Source organism: Diadema setosum, chromosome 1 (genome assembly GCF_964275005.1).
Source record: "Diadema setosum chromosome 1, eeDiaSeto1, whole genome shotgun sequence".
In the NCBI taxonomy this organism is placed as follows: domain Eukaryota; kingdom Metazoa; phylum Echinodermata; class Echinoidea; order Diadematoida; family Diadematidae; genus Diadema; species Diadema setosum.
In genome coordinates this window covers 16216464-16240156 of record NC_092685.1, presented here as the reverse complement: position 1 = coordinate 16240156, position 23693 = coordinate 16216464, and the positions used below count along the sequence as shown (strand labels likewise).

General features: G+C 38.1%; 1 protein-coding gene and 1 pseudogene across 2 annotated transcripts in view; one reads left to right on the top strand and one right to left on the bottom strand.

The window, feature by feature from the left end:
• Positions 1-211: 211 nt before the first annotated feature.
• On the top strand, positions 212-6045 carry LOC140227570 (uncharacterized; annotated as a pseudogene).
• Positions 6046-15323: 9278 nt separating this feature from the next.
• The window catches only part of LOC140227556 (uncharacterized), a 37037-nt gene continuing 28667 nt past the window's right edge, over positions 15324-23693 (bottom strand). For both annotated transcript variants that reach the window (XM_072307970.1, XM_072307979.1), the window contains exons 2-3: positions 20691-20953; positions 15324-18483 (exon numbers count right to left, since the gene is read on the bottom strand). In XM_072307970.1, coding sequence (XP_072164071.1) covers positions 17363-18483; positions 20691-20919 — 1350 coding nt within the window. In that variant the 5' untranslated portion in view covers positions 20920-20953 and the 3' untranslated portion in view covers positions 15324-17362. The remainder of the gene's footprint in view (positions 18484-20690; positions 20954-23693) is intronic.

The following is a 23693-nucleotide window of genomic DNA, read 5'->3' as shown; positions in this document are numbered from 1 at the left end:
GCTCCCTCCTGCAGCTATAAAATATACTGCTCTAAAAAAGATACTTATTATCTTTTAAACTCACATCATGAGCTGAGAATGTTTGAATTTTGATTGATTCTTTTTCAATGTTTGTACCTATAGTGCATAAGATATTCAAGCCATTCAAATCTTAAGCTCATCGTCAATACTGATGTCGTCTTTTTATTTGTCCTATATCTTGAACAGGACAATGCCAAATAAGCCGAAGGCCTACATGAAACTTACGCTGCAAGTCGCGAATCAACTCGAATCCACTCCCGACGGGCTGATGAACTTTCGCAATATCTGTCGCCAGTTTAAGTACGTGGACGCATTCGGACTGGACAAGAAAAGAGCATTCAATGTCATCGAACGACTAGAAAGGAGACTGATTCTGGGACCGGATAACTTTGAGAAGTTTGTGGAGCTTCTGGAAATTATTGACCGCGGCGATGTCATCCGCATGCTGCCGGGCTATGAGAACTACGGGGCTGCCGCTGGTATTACTTTAGGTGAGTTATAGTCCGGTATGCCAAACTAATTTCTGTAGTCTTCAGATTCATGAAATTTTCCGTCGAGATGTTTTCTTTGCGACTGATTGACAAATTCCCCTACATCGACGTAAATAAGCGCCGGATTGATCAGTGTTTAGTAGCCATGATAAAAGAAGTCATGGCCGTGCATACTCGTTCGAATCCTGCTTGAGTATGTACGCCCATGATTTATGACAACTTACTTATTTCAGTCATCTATTCGATGTCGGAAAAAAAAAGTTGTAATGGAAGTGCGTTGTTTTCATCAAAGAATAATGTTGATAACACTTGTACCATTTTGTACATAACTAAATTCATATATTAAAAAAGTTTATAATCCTTTAATGATTTGAAGGAAATCTGATTAAATTGTTAAAAAGGTGTAAGTTGGCATGTGTTTTTGTGTGTGACTTGAATATGATGTTTCTCTATTTTAATATCTCCGTGACACCGATACGCATTTATAAGTATACACTATATAACAGATATTCTAAAGTATATTTCATTTTTCTCTCAGCTGACGGTCCAGCCGACACTCAGCTCCTGGGCGAGAACAACAACCTGTGCGTCAAAGCATCGGCGACGCAGCAACCGTGTGGCCCCACCTTCAAAAATCAGAGAGATGCGGGAATTTCAGAAATAAAACTTTATGAGCTCGCCGAAAAGATTCGTCCTGGAAAGGAAGAATTAGCCCTCGCGGTATTCTTGGGCATTCCAGTAGCGAGGTACGAGCACTTCGATCCGAAACAACGGGCGTTCAAAACGTTGACTACCTGGCAGGAAAATGTGGCGGCGAGCGAGCAGGCCAGCAAACTTGTGAGAGCTCTGAAGGAAGCAAACTTGCCTCATTTGGCGCGAGAGTTTTCAGGTAAAAACCCTCAGAACACGATACCAAACATGGATGCAATATATGCATTATGGATAGCAAGGCTCGGCACTAAATGTTTTGTCTGGTAGTCCATTCGGGCCTCTGAAATCTTTAATCTGAAATTTTGGTGGCCCGAAAAAAGATATGTATAGTTGCACGAAATAAAAGCAAAAGCATAACAATCAATTTTGAATCTTCGTTGTGCGGTCGGGCCACCGAAAGATAAACTTGATGGCCCAACACCAATTTCTAGTAGCTCAGGCCACCGGGCCACCGGGCCACCGGGCCACCGGGCCACCGGACCACCGAGCCACAGCTCATAATGTCGAGCCCTGTGCAGCCTCATATAACCTTGCATGCTGTGTTTCTCGTCATCTCTGTCGTCAATTTTACCTGTTATCAATAAATCCCAAATCCTAGTGATATCGGTCAGAATCACCATTGCAATCAAATGAGTTGATGGTGTCCTTACCCCAGAAATCTCCCCGTGATGATGTGATCTCTCAAAATGAAAGTCAAAATGTTCAAATGAAATGCAGTGAAAAAAAACATTTGCAACAAATTTAACATTGCTCCACATATAATAATAATGATGATAGTAATAATAATAATAATAATAATAATAATAATAATAATAATAATAATGATAATAATAATACTAATAATAATAATAAAAATAAACCGTATTTGTATAACGCATATCACAATAGATTCATGTCTCTATTGAAGGAAGGAACTAATAGAAATTAGGAAAATAGACATGAAAGAGAGAGAGAGGAGGCAAAACAAGATGAAAAGTGACAGAACTGTGACAAACATTGTATTGTCCACAGACATGTTAAAAAGATGTGTTTTAAAAAGATGTGTTTTCAACAAACGCTTAAAATCATCTACTGTGTTGGTTTGCTTGAGATACGTGGGTAATTTGTTCCATAACTCTGCTGCTGCCAGTTGAAAAGTTCTTGCGCCGTAAAACTGTGTTGATATGTTATAATGATTAGAATAGTAAGTATTGAAGAAGGAGGGATTAAAGAAACTGTTCCTTTGAATGAATAATTCTATTGTCGAACAAAGGGGAGACTGCATGGTTAGGTTATGATCATCCCCTCCACATATGTTTTATGTTATGAAAACATATCTAAAATTTCATCCTCTTTAACTTACTTTTTGTTTCGTATATCATGATTTTGCCTACGATTTTACTTCTTGTTCGTGTGAATTCGAACAATCATTTAAGCCAACTTGGCCATGGTGAGAAGTTTCCATTTTAAGTACATGGAAGATGTTTCAGTAGCGAGCATGGCAATTAAACCTTGAGGCAAACCTCATTTCCTTCTGCCTGCTTTAAAGGGATCGTGTAGGTTTTGGTTGAGACCTAATTTCAGGTTTCTAACATTTTTTTTTTTTGGTGAGATAATGAGAAACCTCTTTTGAAATATGAAAGAGCATTTTTTTTATGAGGAATTCAACATTTTTTGTATGTTATTCGATGAAAATTGGTTTTGAAATGCCTGGGATATCCAAAAAGAGCGATTCTAATAATGACTATTGTGTGGGACCCACACTTTATTACGATTGCTTTGTTTTACTTTGTTTTTGGATGTTTCAGTTATTCCAACCCGATTTTCATCAAATAAACTTTGAATTCCTCTTAATGGTATGCTCTGTACTATATGATAAGTGTTTTCTTGATATCTCGCAAAAAGTTAAAAGCCAAATTCTCATCTCCACCAATACTGTACCTTCCCTTTAATTATCATCGGAGATGTCTTTCTAAAACTTTGTCCCTTTCTTTTTTCCTTTGTTGTCCACACATCTTTTGTATAATCACTATGACCCATAACAGAACAGAGAGTGACCTGACACCAACAATAGTCATACTTAGAACAAAACTTGATACGAGACGAAAGATATGTTTATAGACAATACTGTTGCATATTGATTGTTCCGCCTTTGCTTGGTCTTCCCCCTTGCAGATCCAAAGGCGTCGGACCAGAGGGACGTCACACAATCGCTTAGTCGGGAATCACCGCTGACGGAGAAGCATCTTTTCATGCTTGGAAGCAACATGGGGGAAGGTTGGTGGGCGTTCGGAATCACGCATCTTGGTATGAGTGCCGTCGACATAGACGGTTTCAGCGAACAATCACCAAGGGTAAGTAGTACATAGTCTATAGCCTCTAGTTTATGATGTGACGGGATGTGGAATCATTTGTCACGGGCATTATGAGGATACACAGAGTTGCAAACGAAGTCACATGAAGTGTTGACTAATCGGGCTTTCTTAGTGCAGATAAACGATTGGTGCTACCAGAGCCTTATTGGGTGCTACGGATTCGGGGTGCCCTCTTGTGGCCAAATTGTACAGCTCCGGCCATCGTCCTCTTGAAACGCACAGTCAATTTTTCACCAAACTTGACAGGTATTATCGGTAAAGTGATATATGTATGTGTGTGTATATATATATATATATATATATATATATATGCATATATTTACAGATGTCGGGGGGGGGGGGGGGTGGAAAAGAGGGAAGTAAAGGATAGCCCCCAAATGAAGGAATATTTATAGCGCTTGTATAGTTCCAAGTGTGTATGTTCATGGCAGATCAGGGGGTTGGACCATGTTTGGGGGGACCAATTTTTGGTCCAACTTTCACATTAATCTTCTTCTTCATGCACATGATCAGATGTATTAGATATATCTAGGGTAAAACAATATGTATTCGAACAAATTTCTTAATGGGCACTACAGCAACCAATTCCTTGGGACTCCCATGATTATAACCCCCAAATTAGAAAAACAGAAAACTCTTGGTAAATAGAGGCCCTCATGTACTTTCAAGTTTGTTTATGACTACACTGGGGCCGATATTAATCGGGAATTAGGTTTCACAGTTTGATATTCTTTTTGGAAACTCATGGCAGATTTGTCTACAAATTTGGCAGGTATTGCCAGTGTGATACAATACATGAACACCATTCCGATAAGTAAAATACATGAAAAATACAGTTATATTAAGCAAAAATACAACAAACAGATCACGCCAATGCAAACATTATTGTACAGCTGCACACTTGTAGTTCCACAGTTCCCTTAGCAAAATACTTTGTTTCTTTGAGGATTAATTTTGTCGGTAGGGGAGTTGGGGAGGGGGGGGGCAAGGGGAGGTGCAGAGGGTTCCTTCTTCAGAACAGTGTTGTTACAATGGGAGCACCTTTAAAGGTGCAACTTTGCCCCTTTCTGGTCTTTGGCAAGTGTTTGGGGTGCAAGTGAGTTGCAATAGTAAACGTGCTCCCCGTGTTACACTGGTAATGGTACAAATTTGAACCTATTTTTCTTAGAGTGTAATTCCAAAGAACTTGGTAGATCTCATATCAGTGAGAAAAAAAAAAAAAAAAGAAAACAGAAGAGATTTCCCCATCTTTTTTTTTTTTGACTTGTTACGTCATGTTGTTTTTGCGTATATTGTATTTGCGTGTATATATTTGCGTATAAACCACTTACATTATTTTCTCAGTTGACAAGAATTGATTATTCGCATAATGCTATTTACGCGATATTATACGAATTACATTAGTAAGCATATATTAACACGTTTCTCATTGTTAAAAAATTCAGCAGGGAGAAAAATGGCATCAAAACGACAAGGCATAAGTCCAGAGCAATGTGAATTACCATGAATATTTTCTTGTCTGCATTCTTTTATGTCTTTCCTCAATTCCCCCTCCCTCTCCCTCTTGATCTCAAATTATTTCTTCTTTAACATTTCCTGTTCAGAACAAAGAGTTCGAGATGCTTCTAAAGTGGAAGAACAGGCAGTGTGAAAATGCAACTGTTGGACGTCTACTAGATCTTATGGAGAAGAGCCAGAAATCCCGATGGACTGTTATAAGTTTCTACACGAGCAGTTATCTCCAGGTGCGGTATTATAATGGTTGATCTCCTGTCACGAAATCTATCTCCTTCCCTCTTGAATTGATCTCAGACCTATTGTACACCTCAGAAAAATACAAAAGTAATCGCAAGGGAAAATGATGAAACTTTCAGCTATAAGTATACGATTACTGTGGTTCGGGCATCATTCAGGATTAGCAACTGTTTATCAGAAAAGCTGGATATTTTCTTAATCGCCCAGCCGGATCATTGATTGAATTACTAACAATCACTTGGTGGTGTTGTTTTGATTTCTTGAGATGCAAATGAACCGTTCAGATATTGTAATCTACCATTTTCTACTCGATCACACGAGACACACCTTTTTTTTTTTTTTTTTTTTTTGTCCGACTCTTTGATTTGGTATTAAAAACAGAATGAAAAGCATAAAAGAGCATTCGTTCGAATAGTACAGTCAATATACATAATTTGTGTCAACAGAGCATGTTAGGCCTAAACGTTCAGGCTCACAGAATTAAAAGGAGTGAAGTATTTTAATGCTTTTGTCATCACCTTCAGATGTTAAACAAGAGCCTGATGCTAAACCAGCAAAGACTGAAGAATTGATGACTGGAATCTCTTTGCCAAGTAGACTGAAATGGCCACAAGCACCATGACATCATCAGCACCATCACGTGACCATCATGAGCTCATGCATTATACTGATTCAATGAAAACAGTTACGAGGGAAGCAGAAATAATGCATCCATGATTTGATCTATATCTATATAGGGGACAAGTCGGCATACGAACTGTACTCGAACACGTCCAGGCAAGTTCAATCAAAATCAGCGCTCTGTTTACCATTGTTTTCATTGTTCGACGAGCAATCATGTAAGCTGCAATCGTTTAGAGATGGTTTTGTACCATGTATACAGTGTATTTCATTCTCGTGTTTACAATGTGAAATGTGCCGTGCATGTATTTAATCATTTTCGGTCAGCATTTTGTGTTCGTTGCTGCTTACTAGTAAAACCTGGTTTAATGGTTTCGGGATTTGAGGGGAAAATGACACATTCAACCTGGTATATACAAACCTTATTAACTTATTTAACGAATCATGTATATATTGTGCTTTAACGAAACAAGTTTACTGCAATAGAACAGTTTTATAAAGTGCACAGATAGAATACTGAATTTCGTGATGTCCATGCGCTTTAATACCTGCGTGTACACTTGATGTATCTACATGAATGACTTGTGTGTACAATAACATCGCAGAATTTAAAGAGATAATAACATTAAAAGTTTGTACAAGTCATTAATTGTACAGAACATGCGACGTTCGAACAATAACAATTAAGAATAAGACATCTCGGTCGGGAACATCCTTTTTTTTTTAAGTTGACTAGATAAAAAAGAGTCACTCAATCAACAGAATGAAGACGTATTTTATCCTCTTTTTTAAACTATAATCACACATCGATAAATCATGTCCGTATGTTGATATAGCGACTCATGAATCGTGTATATCCAGCGGCGGATCCAAAGAGGGGGCGCACCGGGCGCGCACCCCCTCTTTATTTTTTGTTAAAACAAAAGAAATAACAATAAAAAAAATGGGGGGGGGGAGCGTATGCCCCTCCCTTTAATTTTGTAAAGGCGCTTACCTTTTACGGAATTCCTGGATCCGCCCCCTGATATCAGTCACGTCAACTGCATGCCAAATAGATTAGATGATTGTCATCGCCCCACATGTTCCGTATATTCCCATTTTCTTCATAGATTGGAAATTAGAATAAAAATATGTCCTTCGCGTCACGACCTTGTATTGGTATTGTAACATAGCAATGACGTTTGGGGAAAGGGGGTTATCATAGCTACTGAATATCGACCAAAAGTATGATCTACGATATATTTGCCTCTGTGCGTGCGTATGTGTTTGTTTGTTTGTGTGTGTGTTTGTGTTTGTGTACAAATTAGTGGAATACCTGATTTTATGAGGATCACATCATTGTCACCGCTAAAGAGAATAGACGTGGATGCAAATGATATCACTGTCAACTTAAAAATTCCATGACTCTCTAAATTTAGGTCCGATTCCATTGAGAAGTCTTCCAATCGTTTTTTTTTTTCTTTCCTGTTTCACTCTATCTAGTGAGGTTGCATTGCACTTTAAAGGTCATAACTATGATAAAGTTTGCCCACGTGTCTCTCTTTTTACCGAGAACAGTTACTGTGCATATCGACCAAACCTGGGCCAGAGATGCACTTGCTTGATCTAAATGTCATTTAGCTTTCGAGGTCAGGTGTCAAGTTCAAGGGTCATTTGTTTTTTAAAGTACGTTTAACATGAAAAGTCCCTTGTGGCAACAAAATATGATAGCCCAAAAATGAACGGGCCCAACTTGAGTCAAAGCAGTGGCGTAACGGGGGGGGGGGGGGGGGGGGGTAGCGATGGGGCGGTCGCCATAGATTGTCATGACATAATCACGTGATTACCCAAAAGAGCCTATTTCATTATTCTTGATGAAAAGAAAACAATGAACCAAATGAGATTTTTTTTTCAAACCTGTGAATGTATTCTATAGCTCTAAGAAGCAAATTACGTAATTTCATTACAATGTATCCCATCGACTGAAGTCCGCGACCCATTTCCCCGGGCAAGTTAAGAGGCAATGAACGAAATTCCTACCCTCATCACCTTGTTGTACATAATATATAAAGATTAATTGTCAAATTGCATGATTTCCAGTATCTATGACTTTTCCATCATTTTGTGAAAATGATTTGTTAATTTGTCGATTATTTGCTCTACCTTAACGTTTCTTTCAGTATTGGTATACACTGTTTTTAGTCAACTTCGAAAACTGTGATGTAGCCAAGAATATAAGTTATATGTGTGATGGTGCTTTCATATCTTTTCCTGAAACTTAAAAGAGAACGCAATCATGGATGAAGAATTTTAGCAATGGGAAATGATCTTATCTTTTTTTTTTTTTTTTCTTATATCCCTTGATTAACACATCTCACATTCCAGGTATTTATACTGGATTTTGCTAAACCAAGCAGTAAACGTGTTTCAGGATTATCTTTATCCGGGAAAATAACTTGATCGTTAGTTCTAGTACATTAATTGTACCTTTGTTCTAGTGCTAGCAGGTATGTGATAAATCGAATAATACAATATAATGATTATGAATATGTTAATGTATTCGAGCATGATTATGCAATTATTTACTATTGCGTGTACTGAGAATGTATATTGTATATCACGTTACTGCTTGATGTGCTACATCTTTATGTTGTGTGTGAACAAAATTTTTTTTTTTTTTACATCTATCGTTTTGAATTATTCACTCTTTTTACTTGTTTTCTCTATGAGGACTTACTACAGTACGAACGTGCTCCACGTAAACAGTATTCTGACTTTGACATTCATTGGCTTGAATCATTCCTGTACTACATTAAAAAGTGATTATCATTTTCCGAATTAATACCAGTTTGTGAGTATTGCTGTTAGAGTTGTTATTATACATTATTGTCATGGTTCGTATATATATATATATATATATATATATATATATATATATATATATATATATATATATATATATATGAGTAAAAAAATTCAAAGTTGTACATTCTTACCTGTTACAGTAACAAAGCATTTGGTGGGGAAGAACAATTCACAACGTCTATGCAGGACCTATACTCTAGTGGATAAACACACACACACAATATATATATATATGTATATATATATATATATATATATATATATATATATATATCAAGCACTAATTTATTATCCGCTTGTGTGTGCTTTAACCCAATGGAAAGTTCAGAAAAAGCAGGAAGAATATGGCAAGTACAAATTGATATTATGGTCATGTCATAAGAAATGGATCGAGGACATCCTAAATAATATGATATAATTGTAATAACGTATATAATAATCGTATAAAATAATTGTTTAACTGGAATTCTACGATAGATGAATTACAGAATGTCTTATTATTGATACATTTCTGTTTATGAATCACTGTGAAGTTCATGTTCATGTTTTATATAAAGTAAAGTCGTATATTATAATTGTATTAACGAGTCCCATGAATGTGAACGCTTACAGCTGACTGACCGCGATCCGACAGAATGGTATATTCAACCCTGCAGTATAAAATAAATAAAACAAAATAAACGTGAATAATGATTTCCACCGCGATTAAATCAAGGTATATAGGGTGCGGTTCCACGATGTAACGGCACGTTGTCAAATAAATCCCTGGACAGTCTAACGTTCTGTTTTTGTTTTTTCCCAGGCGTATAATGAGAAAATAGCACAGTATAAATGCAGTGCTATTCCTTGTTTGTTTGTTTGCATGTTTTTGTATTCTGATTTTCTTTTTTTTCCTTTGCTAGTTTTTCCTGGTTAATTTACAGCTAATCGTGCTTTGCACGAATAAATCATGTAGGCTTAGAGAAAATGATCTGACAAGTGAAACAGATACTATGATCAAGTACATATAGTTATAAATCCTAAGAAGTTTCTGCCACAGCATAAGGAGCTCTGACACATTTTGACCTCGACTGTTCTTATCTCCATTTCTGACACATCTACTATGTCTCTGTCATCTTACCTCTTCACGTTTGCACCAGACGTTACGATTTCTGGTTTTGTTTTGTTATTAAGTCTACATTTACAAGTTTACTGCTGATGCTTTTAGCATCTCTTCTGTGAAAGGTTCCACTGTAATAAACCAAGTTAAAAATGCATGGAGACTTAATAAAAAAAAAAACAAAAAAACGAAACAAACTTGTTTCAAACAGGGCACCTTGCTAAAAAGAGTCAGGATATAAACAAAACTCTCTTCTGATGAGTTTATTTTGCTGTTCCATGTTTTCTTCATAATATTTTGTTTTTGTACTTTGATGCGACTTGTGACCTGATGAAGCAAGATAATCATGGTTCCAAGAACCTCATTTTAATGTGCTTCCACTCGATACAGTACGTGTATCATTCATGCCTGTAAAACACTGGTTATAGTAAGCTACATAATCTTTGCTTTTTGTCCCCTTTTTATAATCGTATACTTAAATTGATGTCTTTAATGTTTGTTTGATGTTGCCTTGCAAAAATTGAAAGATAAAGGACAAAATAGTACGAACAGTTAGATAGCAACGAAAAAGAGCAGAAAAAAAATCCCTGATTTTTTTTTTAACACCATTGTACACCCGACATTTTTCTCGTTCTCTCCTGACATCCCCCACACATCTCTCCTCCATACCCCCCCCCCCCCCGAAATTTCCCCAACATTTTACCCATGATATTTTTATCCTCGCAGTTTTATTCCTTAGAACATTATTTTCCTGCGACATTTTACCTGGCACCGGATGGTCATCTTGTAAGATATCAAACAGGCTGTAGGACATCAGTTTGTATCATGCAACAGATCAGGGGGCATTTCATGAAGCATTTTGTCCGACAAAGTTGTCGGACAAAATTGCTCTCAGCCAATCAGATGCAGGGATTTCAGTAGCTTGTAACAGTTTGTCAGAAAACTATCCGACCAAAATGCTTCATGAAATACCCCCCAGACTACATTGTATTAAGCAGTTTGAAGATCTTCCAGCATCATACTGTATTTGGCTGTTGGGAACTGGATCAATCTTATCGTCGCAAAACAGAAAGAAGGATCTTTCAGTACTGTCTACATCATCTCTGTTTGCAACAGGTTGCTTATTTGTGAAAGGGGTCGTTTCATTCGTTGATGAAAAGGTCCAATCAGGTACGAGAGTACCCTCACTTCCCATATCACTTGTAACCCCCGCTTTTGTTCTGAAGTGGGACTACTGTATATATTTAAGCACATATTTTACATGTGACGCCAGGGCTGCCAACTCTCACTCATTGAGAGTGAGACTCACTCATTTTGGTCCTTTCTCACTCTAAAACTTTATTTCATTTGCATTCATTTCTATTGATCTCACTCATTTTGACTCCTAAATTACACCATTGGCCTCTGGGAGTCTCACTCTCAACTAGTTTCCAATGTTGACAGCCCTGTGACGCTCTTATCTGTTTTAACTGCCCTTGCCGCAAATAGGCACCCTGTCGCAAACAGGGATAATTACTCTATAGTAACGAGCCATGGTGCAGTCATAATGTTGTCCTGCAAGGGATCAGACGGAGGGCAACTGCAGGATCTAGAGTCGTCCTGGAGCAGATGACGCATTGGGTCAGCTTGGAGGATCCTCCCGAGTCGGGCTATAATGTCTGATATTTTCACTGGGCTCAGCATGTAATGCCCAACTACATGCATCTGATCTGCTTTGTTTATGGAGGTAATATATTCACAATTTAGTATAATCCTTTATGCTTTGCTAGTTTCGACCAATTCTCTTGCCAACTGGTCTACAGGCTATAATGTACTCCTCCATCAGCTGCGTACTCCCGTGTGGGAGCGCACTAGGGAGTGCAAGTGTACCATTTCATATTGTCTTCTTCAGTTCTTCTATTCAACGTGCTATTGTTCCATCTAAACCTTAGCAGAACAGCAGCAAAAATGCAGCAGGCTCATGGCTGGCTTCCCGGGGGATTGGGGGGGGGGGGGTACATTCAGGTACATTGAGATCTCTGGTTTCTCTAATGCCTGGTGGTCAAGACACTTGAATAATATGCCAGGAACCTAATGTTATATTTGTATTAAAATACAAATAATGATATCCACTTGTAAGTGTATATGAATAGATATGTAATATTTTAGTATATGAATATGCAAATGAGTGAGCTGATGTCATCACCTCACAACATGCCATATAGTTTGTACACAAAAACTTGAAATTTCCAGTTTTTTTCTAAAATGCAATTATGCCCCAGTCTCAAATCTTCATGTTATCTGACAGGTTAATATTTTGAAGCTGTAGTCAGCCAGGAATAACATTATACATTTTACACATTGACATACAAAACATTCGAATTTCATTGGTTTTTGTTTTGTTTTGTTTTGTTTTTTTGTTTGTTTGTTTGTTTGTTTGTTTGTTTTTTTTTTTTTGGGGGGGGGCAAAAAAACACTTATTTGCATATTCATGTATGAGATTTTATGAGAACCGTTTTGCACAAATTAGCAAAATTCCACAATTTCATAAATCCCTAATTTTTATTCAATATTGATATAATTTTCACCGTTGCACTTGTTAAGACTTTACCCCTTATTAGACTATCTTATAACTGGCCTGGAATTCTCCTTCTCAATTCAGCTGCCTCTTGTTACAACAAATGTTTAATGTCCAAGGGTTATGGAACATTAAAGGGAGTTGCGGAGAGTGTTGTCAAGTAAAGTTACAAAAGCTAATGGGTATCATCACTGTGTGAGGGCATGAGTGCTGTGAGGAGTGAAAGCTGCATACAAATAAGCAAAGTTTGACACTGATAGATTGTACAGTATTATGATGTGAATCTAAATCTGCCATAAGTGTGAATTTTGTTCAAACCTTGTACAAAACATCACAGTGACTTTTGGGGGAGCAAGAGCAGAGAAAACACATCTCATATCACTAAGCTGCATTTATTGAATATTTTGATCAAATGCAACATGCAGATAGGAGCAGATACACATGTTAATATGACAACCTTACCCATTTTACAAAATATGCACACAAGAAGTAGGTATAAAAATTGAACACAAGTTTAATAAACATTGAGAGCATACATTGGCCATCAAATTACTGTGAGAAGTATCATACAGCCAAAGGTGATCAAACATTTTGCAGACTCCTGTCCCAGCAGCGGAAGGTTGTACTTCCTGGGCACCTACAAACAGCTTATTTAATCAACCAATCAATTTAGCCATCCTGTACGAAAGAAGTGGGTCACATTGTATGGTGACACCTCTGGGTCAAAGGCCAATGTACTACACTATGATTTGTGCATGAATAGTTGGTGGTGCTAACAAAATTAGTATCAAATCTGTTTGATTGATGATCTATTATCTATAAAAACATACAATAGGAGAAACATGATTTGTGCCATGAAGTGGGGCTACCAATGAGTAACAGGCTTATGCTTTACCAATAAATAAATTGGCATACAATTATTACAACAAGCAAATTGACTACCAGTTTTTGCCACCTTCTTGAGCTGTTAAGCATCACATATAAGCTTTCACACTGGGTCATTAGATAAATTAATTGAGAGAGTAATAATCACCAGGTCCATTCCTGCACTGGCCACTGACTCATAAGTGAGTGACATATGAATTGAAAAATTACTGATCTTTGACCAGAATTCAGGAATTTAACCTATTTCAGTCTACATGAACATTGCATAAAAATCTGCAGCTCATGCTACACATTCAAATTCATTTTTACAGAGTCAAGGACTCATAGTAATGATAAAAAAACAAAACAAAAAAACAAAAACAAAAAACGTCTCACTATCTAAAACTTTTGTGACTCTGTACAGATAAAGAAACATTTTATAGAAAAACCAAGAAAACAGAAAAACAAGAAGATTTTGTCTAAAACTTCTTCAGTTTTGTTCATACATAGAAATGAGACAATGAGGAGCTGTTTTTGGCTCAGTGGTTAAGACCATGGACTATCAATCACAAGGTCCCTGATTCAAGTCCTGTTACTGCAGCAGAAACTTACAGGACCTGAAGACATTGGTTCCATGGTTGCTTGCTTTAAAGGCATCCGTTGCTTTATCGATTGAAATCAAATCACAATGTATGAGGATGCACATGGGAGAACAACAAAGTATAAAAGTTTTATCTACATTTTCCAAGGTTTGCACATTATGAGAATACTAAAAGAAATAAAAAGCTTCCTGTTTACAAATAAAACTTCTCCCCTTTGAAGAGGTTACCATACTGAACAAACAACAAAATAAGCAAATGTACTTGGGAATGTCTAAAGACTTCACCTTCTAGCATCTCATTATTTGAGAAACAAATCCCAAATAATCAAATTGTATGACAATATCATGAAGAGGTCACTCACTGCATACACACCAGCATAAGTGGAGATCTACCAAACATTTATGCGGGGCAAAGGTGTACCATCACGGCTTGGCTCTCAGATTGTATCAATTTAATGTGGACATATAAACACTAGTTCTTGAAATCATCGCACATCAAATTGTGACACTGCTCCCTTGGCATAGCACCAAAGTTTGTGGGTGACATTACAAAACTATAGTGACCTTGGTGAATATGGAAGCATGAGGGGATAGAAAACAAAACATGTTTACTGTTTCCTGATCCACCATTCAGAATCAGGTCGACACTGACAAATCTCTTCATGAATTCACATTATGCTCCAATATGAGTACAAATCAGTATGGGGAAGGGGGAGGGAAAATATCTTATACTAGTCATTCAAGGGCAAGCCCCAGCTCCATCAACTATGATGACACCCCCCCCCCCCCCTTGTAAACTATTTTAGTTATGGCAATTTGCACATTGTATTACTTCCTGTGGTCTCCACAGATTTAACTTCTGTTTACCTGGGATTGTCTTAAGTATACCAGCAAGTGGATGCCGTGCTATGTGAATGGACAAGGTGTGAAAACTTGTTCCCTTGTGTCCCTGCACACTGTTAAAACAGAAATGGTGCATGAAAGCTACAAACAAATCAATCACCAGTCCCACCGTTGAAGGGGGGGGGGGGGGGGGGGGGGGGGGGAGTTGTGCCCAAACCAAGTACATACGTACTTAGTAGACAAACTTAAAATGATGGCAGGCATCTGCTCTGAAGTCACTAGAGAGTTTCTGTGCTACATGACCAGATTTAAAGGAGTCATTTTTTCCCTTTCCTGGACAAAGGAAGCTGAGTCAACTGAAGTGCTTAAAAACCAACACTGGGGAAAAAACGAAAGATCCCTTTTAGCTGAAGAAGATGAAACTACAACTCGTCATCATAAGTGTGTGCACAGCTGCTCACAAAAGGAAAAGAAAAAAAAAAATCATGCATTTATGATTTGTAATGGTCAAGTTACACTAGTCATCCTTCCCCCCCCCCCCCAAAAAAAAAAAAAAAAAAAAATCAACTCTTTTACTCCCTCCCTAATGCACTGCATCAACATTATAAAATACAGCAGTGTGGACATTATCACTGGCAGGATAAAGTGAAAACTGTCTATGCCACATCTCGCATTGTATCCTTCCTACCCACCTTCAATGAGAATATGGTACTGTCTTTTCTGAAAAGCATGACCATCGTAACCAATGAAAGAAATCAAATAGCCATCTCCTTGAGGATATAAAAAAAAAAAGCAAAAAGAGGAATCGAAGTAAGGAAGGTGAAAGTTAGACGTATCATTTGTGTGACTGAAATTTTGATCATGATCTATACTAAATTAACACATACTGGTTCATCTTCCAAGCAAGGAATCATGATTGGCATGCAAGTAACATTTACAAGGTCTGGCTAATCTGGGTTAAATGATTTTTCTGAATGTAGATTCATTTGGTGATCTTCACGTCAGGTTTACCCTGTATTTTAAGTAAAAAATAAAAGAAGACTACTACTAATAAAGAAGCAATCTACACAGGACCACAAACATGGCAGCATGAATCATGAAAACATCTCCTTTGATGACAAACAAATATTGGAGGATATATGCCTGATTACTGTAGGTTTTCTTGGCCCACTACAAATGGGATAGGGAAAGAAGAAACTTTTTTCTCTTTTCCTGCACCAATGCAAGCTAAAGCTATGGATATACACCAGACTCTAAATAGAGTGGTACTTCCTCTATACAATGAAATAACAATCTAGGCAAAAGTTAAGAGATACAATGTACAATATACAAGGGTGGATGTACAATTACAAAATGTAAAAACAACAACTCTGACAGACCTTATTTTCTGTTTGGCAAGTACAGTCTACTAAGTTCTGAGTTGACAATACAGTTGTACGTGACTACTAAGAGCAGAAAGAACAAAGAGCAGAAAAGACAGAGAAGTTGAGAAGATGAGGTAAATTGTAAGGGTGTAATGTGACAGTACAAAAATGCATTTTTACCATATACGGACAATGAAGAAATATGCTTACATGCAATCATGCAACAACAACAACAACAAAAATGCCAGTTCAATCCATGTTTACAGGCAGGGAGGGCATGACAGATTTTCTTCCACTCAAATACTGCCATTTGGAAGAGCAAGCCTTTTTACCGTTCTACGCAATGACAATTGGGAAAACACAAAGAAGCTCTAATCTTGTCCCAGACACTAATGTTCCTTTTTTTTTTCCTCACAAAGTGGAAATGATAAAGTGAATTCATAACACGAGTCCATATAACATAGCACCAGAGAAGTCACTGACAATGTATCTGCAAATACATCTAACTCTAAGACCATCATCATTATGTTACAATTTGTTATGTACATTTCTACATGAATACAGAATGGTGGGCATCAAGGTACATATCTAATATACACTTGCCTTTCTTTTCAAAGATTTACAATTAACAACAGCCTTAACTGTACTGACCATGGTCCTCCATTCAGTCATAGCTCGCTGTTTTTATTTCAACTTACAGTATGCTCAAGCATACGTTAGTCTGAGACAGTTTGTAATATTACTGCAGCTTCACACCTTTCACGTGCAATAACAGTTGTGACTTTACAGCCAGGATTCCTTCTATGAGTGCAATTACAGTTATGACTCTAGAGTCAGATTCCTTTTATGAGTGCAAGTGTGTAACAGAAGGAAAAAAAAATACAAGAAAAATCTGCTCTGTGCACAGGTCATGCACCAGTGCAATAATAGGCTTGGCAAAACATGCCAGTGGTATTACACTACTATCTATCACGTGATGCAACACAATTTCGGCATGAGCCTGCTATGGCAAACACTGATCCATATAAATTCTTATTTTGGCAGTGGCCAAGTCAATGAGGATAGCTTGCACTCAATCTTGTGTCTATCACGGATCTCTGTCTATGTCATTTCAAAAACTAAATAATCAAAACCTGTTTTATTCTCTACTGATGCAAGTCCACCTCGGTCAGCATGATACAATATCCCCTTGTGTCAATTGTGGGAGAGCATACTGGCATAAAAGAGAACCTCCATCTCACTTGGCTAACTGTGTATTGAGATTGACAGTGGGAACTGACTGCTGAGTCACTGTGGAGTTGGCAGACACGATCATAGGGGAGGAATTGATACCCGACACAACGGGCAGCATGGAGTTGACTTCAGAGGTGGGATGGGCCCTGCTGGTACCAAGGGAGTTAACGCCAACCTGTGACGCCTGCTGATGGCTCTCCGTCTTGATGCCACATTCAAGTTTCTGGATTTTCTGCGAGACCATCTCCATGGCTCCTGGCGTCAGGTACCCCTTGCTGATGAGATGCATCAGAGGCCGCACATCCGATTTCGATTTGACCCCATTCAACATGTCAGTGTTAACCTCTGAAGGGCCTATTCGAGGCATTTCAGGATGGGAACGGACACGATCGTACGCAGCCCTTGATGTGATGTGAAAGAGCAGCTCACACGAGCGCTGCTCCATCTTCTCCAGTTGCTTCTCCATGCGCTTCCGTCGCTTGCGATTATTCTCCTTGCGCCGTCGCCACAGCCGCCTGCGGTCAGCGAGCTCGGCTGCCTCCACAGTGAAGCTCTTCTGAAGGTGTGACCAGGTCTGATTCACACTTGCAAGAGTAGACAGCACCTCATTATACATCTGATCCGTCCTGTCAAACAGCTGTTCTATATAGGACAGCTCGTTTTGCCACACCACTCCATTTCCGTCATTTGATGTCAGCAATGTGCCCTTCTTGTGCAGGAGCTGTTGCCTCACGCTGGCAATCCGCGTTGCCATGTTTTCTAGTTCCTTGGACGTGGCCTCGCACCTTTTAACATCTTCGCTTTTGCACTTAATAGGTATGGTGCGATAACGTGCCACATTTTGTGCGACACCGCTGTTTGGATTGACCAGCAGGTTGTGGACACGAGTCTCCAGATTACCGATGTAACTGTGAGTGTCCCATCTCCACTTTTGCTGCTCAAGCAGATAGCCATGAAATTCCTTTTTGGAAGCAAACTTGTTAAAGTCACTGTTGTAGAGCTGCATGGCTACGTCGTTGTAGAAGAGCTGGCGTTCACTTTGTGGGTTTTGGTGGAGGAACTCGTTGGGGCACTTCTTCTGTGGCAATGATCTTTGGGTGTGGTTGTTGATTTGCTGGCTGTTGACTGGACAGGAAAGAAGAGGTCAAAGAACGAGTGTTATGACAATGTCTTTGAATAAAATGTTTGTTTGAAAGGTTTCACATTCCATGTAGTAATTCACTATCAAAACGTGTTTACGTATTATAACTATATAATGCCATCAAATTACAAATGATCATGCAATTTCCTGGTCAAGAGATAGGAAAAGCTTTCGATGCTTATTAATGATGTTTGAAAACAAAAATCTTTTCAATGCTACTATCAAAGAAGTCTTAGTTTTTTGGCAATCATTATTTAAATGACACTGTCAGAATCGCAGTAAACCTTTCAAAAGTTGACCACTCTTTTAAGTTAATGCAAGGAAAAAGTTATGATTATATAGGCCAATTATTTTTTACTAAAGTGTTTTGTAAGTCAACATCTGCAAATCTACAAATTGCATATGTCAACACAATTTCTTGGTTCAAAATGGCAGAAACTCTGTGTTAATAGCCTTGCATGAGTCGACATGCATCTTTGTTTCATTACACACACACAAAAAAAACAACAACCAAGAATGCTTGATCAATGGCAATGTGGTTCAATTCTCTGAAGTGATGACCTATAAACTATTGTAAGCCTGTAAATTGATTGTATAGGTGTGATTGTATTATATGTAGTATTAATAGAACAGGTAGAGAAAATCCTGCCACCTCATTGGTCAAGAGCGGCATGTTGAGTTTTACTGGCTGCATGTTGCCTCACTGATGATAGCCAGTGTGCATATGCTATTGAGCACTTGTAATACGTAGCAAGAGTTTGCACACTAAGCAAGCATTCCAGCACTCAGTATGAGACGCCTATTCGCTACCAAATCATGTATCCAGTAATTACTGGATGCATGGTTTTCATCTATGGCAAAAGCGAAAGAGAAATGCATCCAGTAAATTTGCCATCGGGTTACATGTTCAAAAATGGATTCCTGGCAAAAAAGAAAAATTGTCTCCCGGTCTACAAAACAGATGATGCACATGTCTTTTCGTGCATCAGTAGGAACAGTGTGCACGCATTAACTATAGAATACAGCCTAAACCCTCTTGGCTTTGCCTCATGTGTTAAGCATTCCATAATTACTTTATGCACACAATTCCTATTAATGCACTCAAGACCATTGTGTCATATAATGTGGCTCTGTGTTTTTCTTAGAGTGTGTGTCACACCCCTTGACATGTGCTGTTTTTTACCTGTTTAGAAGTAAATCGGAGTGTAGAGGTATTTAAAAAAACCTCTTTTTACCTTTTGTCACTATCATTGAATACCAGAAATAATAATAATGATTCATAACAAGCAATGTGGTTGTTGATTTCATAGTTTGCATTCAGATCATAGTGTTATACCTAGATCGCACCGAAACTCTTTCATTCAGACGTCAGTTCGTTTCTGGATTTTTTAAATGCTTTCCCCTGCATTTCTACCCTACAGCACATTTTTGGTTTACCATATGCATTTTAATATTTGTTTCTATCAAGCAGACAAGGATTCAATATAACATCTATGCCTTCTAACAGATCCATTGCCATATCAAGTGTTTTGGGAGTAATCCTTTTTCATTTAATACTGAATACTGTGTAGGTGTCTATAAGATGTTAGAAAGCAAACTGAAAACAGAGTGGAAAATTTTGATATTTTGACCATGTACAAAGCTACGTACACAGCTTTGATTAGTTATGTTTGGACCATGTAAGCAAGTCAAGAATTCCTAGAACTGCTCAACACAGCCATTATTATCACAAATTCACACATATTATTTTAAAGTTATGCTGCCAGTGATTCTTTTTGTCTTTCTGACAATAAAGCAAAGAGAGGGGCTGATGGATTCGACACATCATGCATATAGCATCCCTACATGGTTGAGACATACGACATGGGATTCTTCCTATTCAGACTGTGAATGATCCTGTGAAATATACTAGCATTGCAACACTGTGTTTGTACAGAAAATCTGAATACAGTTTGAAGTAATGTGACTGGATGTTGTACTAACACAGAAAGAAAGCACTATCTTTTTTGTATCTAGTATGATATTTAGATACTGCAAAACTACGATGTTGATGCATGTAGCATCCTAGATGTACTTTATATACACTTGTGTATGTTGGACGCATGGCAGCAGGAGAGGGCTAAAGGCAAAAAGGCTTTATAGGGCTCCAGCAATTCTTTGTATCACATGGGACTAATAGCACTCTACTTACCTTGAAGAGCCTGCATGGACACGCTGGGCATAATGGGTAGACTAGGCACGTTGAGAGGCGGATGGGACATCCCGGGCAAGAGGCTTGGTTTCACTTCCTGGATGGGGGGCTTGATTGGGGTGGGGATCATGGGCTTGATGTCAGTCCCAACCCCGGTCTGGGGGACACTGACCGTGGGCCGGACCTGGTTGACCAGACAGTGGGAGAGCGGCTGAGGAAGAGTGGACATTACCAATTAACTTGAACAGATATCGACGACGACACTGCAGAGAGACAGCAGAATAAAGAATAAACTGTAAGTCCTCTGAAAAGGACAGAAAGCACAATTTTTCATGCAATACTCATGATAAACTTGTGTGTATAAACATGTGGATAATGTAAATTGTATTTACATTATCCATCCGTTCCCGGGGCAATTCTCCAAGATCCTTCAATGCCCCACAACAAAACTCTCGCTCGTCTACAAAAAAAAAACAAACCCAAAACAAACAAACAAACAAACAAACAGACAGGCCAGTAATTCGCCTGTGCAAAAGCAGTCAAGCAATACATGTATTCCCTTTCCTCGGTCAATGAATGTGACATCGAAAAAGTAAGATATCGATTAGACATGATATATGAACAGAGTGTATACTGGGCTCGTAAATTCTTTTGTTATACAGTGTAAGGGCACCTGAATGGGGTCAGCCAAAGTCAAAATCTGGTGAGCTCAGCCTTGATTGCTATGTATATGTAGATATGTATAAAATTATATGTCTTCATGAGTTTTGCAGCAAAACAAGCATACTACAACACTGGAAGAGGTAAATTATGCAATTATATACTCACAATTCTGAGAAAGTAAAAGAACAGACATTGACAGAAGAGACTCTTATCTTTCAATAAGGGCAATTTTTCCATTAAGTAAAATACTAACAACATGAATTTAGGCTACTCTACAAATGCATACACTCTTGTGTATATTTTTGGAATTGGGTATACCAGGTTCTCATCTATGACTTGATGCTATGGGAACCTGGTATACCGGATTCTCGGAAGGAATGGGCTAACCTGACAAAGTCTTTTCAAACTGCACCTTGATAGAGTTAAACCTTTCCTTCTACATCCCAAGCTAATACAAGCAATGGTTGCTACAAGCAGGGTAGTATACACAACTGAACAAGTACATGTAGGCCTACAACATGAAGGCAGGACTCAAGATATCATATGGAAAGAAATGGCGTGTTACACCAGTCTCTTCACTGAATCACTCATTCTGCAGCAAAGACTTCTCCAAGCTAGGCAAATTATTCCTTATCTTAAATCTTAAGTGAAACAAATGGGAAATCCATACAATGGCACACAAGTGTAGATATCAAATGCTACACATGTTAATATTTCCACAAATAGAAAAGGCTCAAACTGTCTTCTTTTTCTCACCCACACTCGAGCCCTCAAACTAAATCTTTCCCCTGCTCCTCCATTCCCCTCTTTCTATATTATCTCTGACCAGCTCATCTCCCACTCATGCTGGATCTCTTCATCATTCCCTCTGCCAAACATATGGTTAAGTTGCGATGAATAATTTGAAGCTTCCAACTAATGCACCTGTTAGGACCGCATGTACCATAAAACACTCAAGTAATTGACTGCTCTCTCAATGATGCCAATATGACACCTGCTGGAATTCTCTATTATCTGGCTTGCTGGCACAGATGTTTTGGTAAATTGCATTGCGTTACAACATGTCGTCCTATGCAACTTACTTTGATACCTGGCAACTACAACGTTCAAACAATTGAATACACTTTTTTTCCCCTTGATATTTATTGATTTCATTTAAATCATTCATAAATCAACCCATTCTGGGTGTAACATGAACAAAAACAGTACAAATGCAATTCAAAACACAAACAAATCCATTTGTCAATTTATACTGCAAATAATCTCTCTTTAACATAGATAACTCGATTATAAATTAACCCTACTAACAATTTCTTCATGAGAAAGTTTTGACATGTGCCAAACCTATATCCCTTGAATATATTGAATCATGCAACTCCTTCTCACTTACAAGGGCATATACATATAAAAAAACCCAAATACATTATACAAATCTAGAATGAAATCGTTCATAAAAAAAACCCCGACCAACCCTTCCCCTCCCAACCGAAAACAAATCTTCATCTATAGATCCTGAATATTAAATCCTACCAATATCTGTCATCTATCCTTCAAATCAAATTCCCATCCCACCAACCCCCATTAACCAAAACCTAAACCACCCCACATCCACAAACCCACATACACACACACACCTACACACATACACACCCACACACCCCGAACCGATACCACCTTCCTTCCTGATGAAACGACTTCCCAATTGCACACGCACACAACACACACACATACACACACACACACACACACATGAACATTATCACATGATGCGAATGTGGTACATGAATGACTCCTGACTGACTTGAATAATAATACTCTTTATGATCAGTCATCCCGCTCGCTATGATTGGAAAAATACAGTCAAGTACATGGTATCTAATACTTTTTTCTCTTTTTTTTTTTGTAACAAGTGCTTAGATTGAATTCATTGCATTGAGACTCAAAATGTTTGACATCATAATGACAACTGATACCCATCAGCCCAGAAAACACTTTTATATTGACCTTAACATTAGATTCCTGCCAGTCAGATTCATCCTAACAGCCCCCACTTACAAATATTTATTAGTCATCATAACATTAACAGTTAGCCTGTATAACAATAAATTTTGATGAAAGTCTGATGTATACCTTAGCATTTATAGGTGACAGCCAAACCTAGAGAATGACTGAATTTTTATACCTCACATGCATAAAGACCGTGGATGCAATAGACTTCATAGCAAATTTTGATGTCAAAGTATTTTCCACAATGAGAAGACTTTATCAGCATGGATGACTTCATTTCAGAGCATCACAAGTAATTCATTTCAAACTTCTATTGAATAGGCAAAACAATTA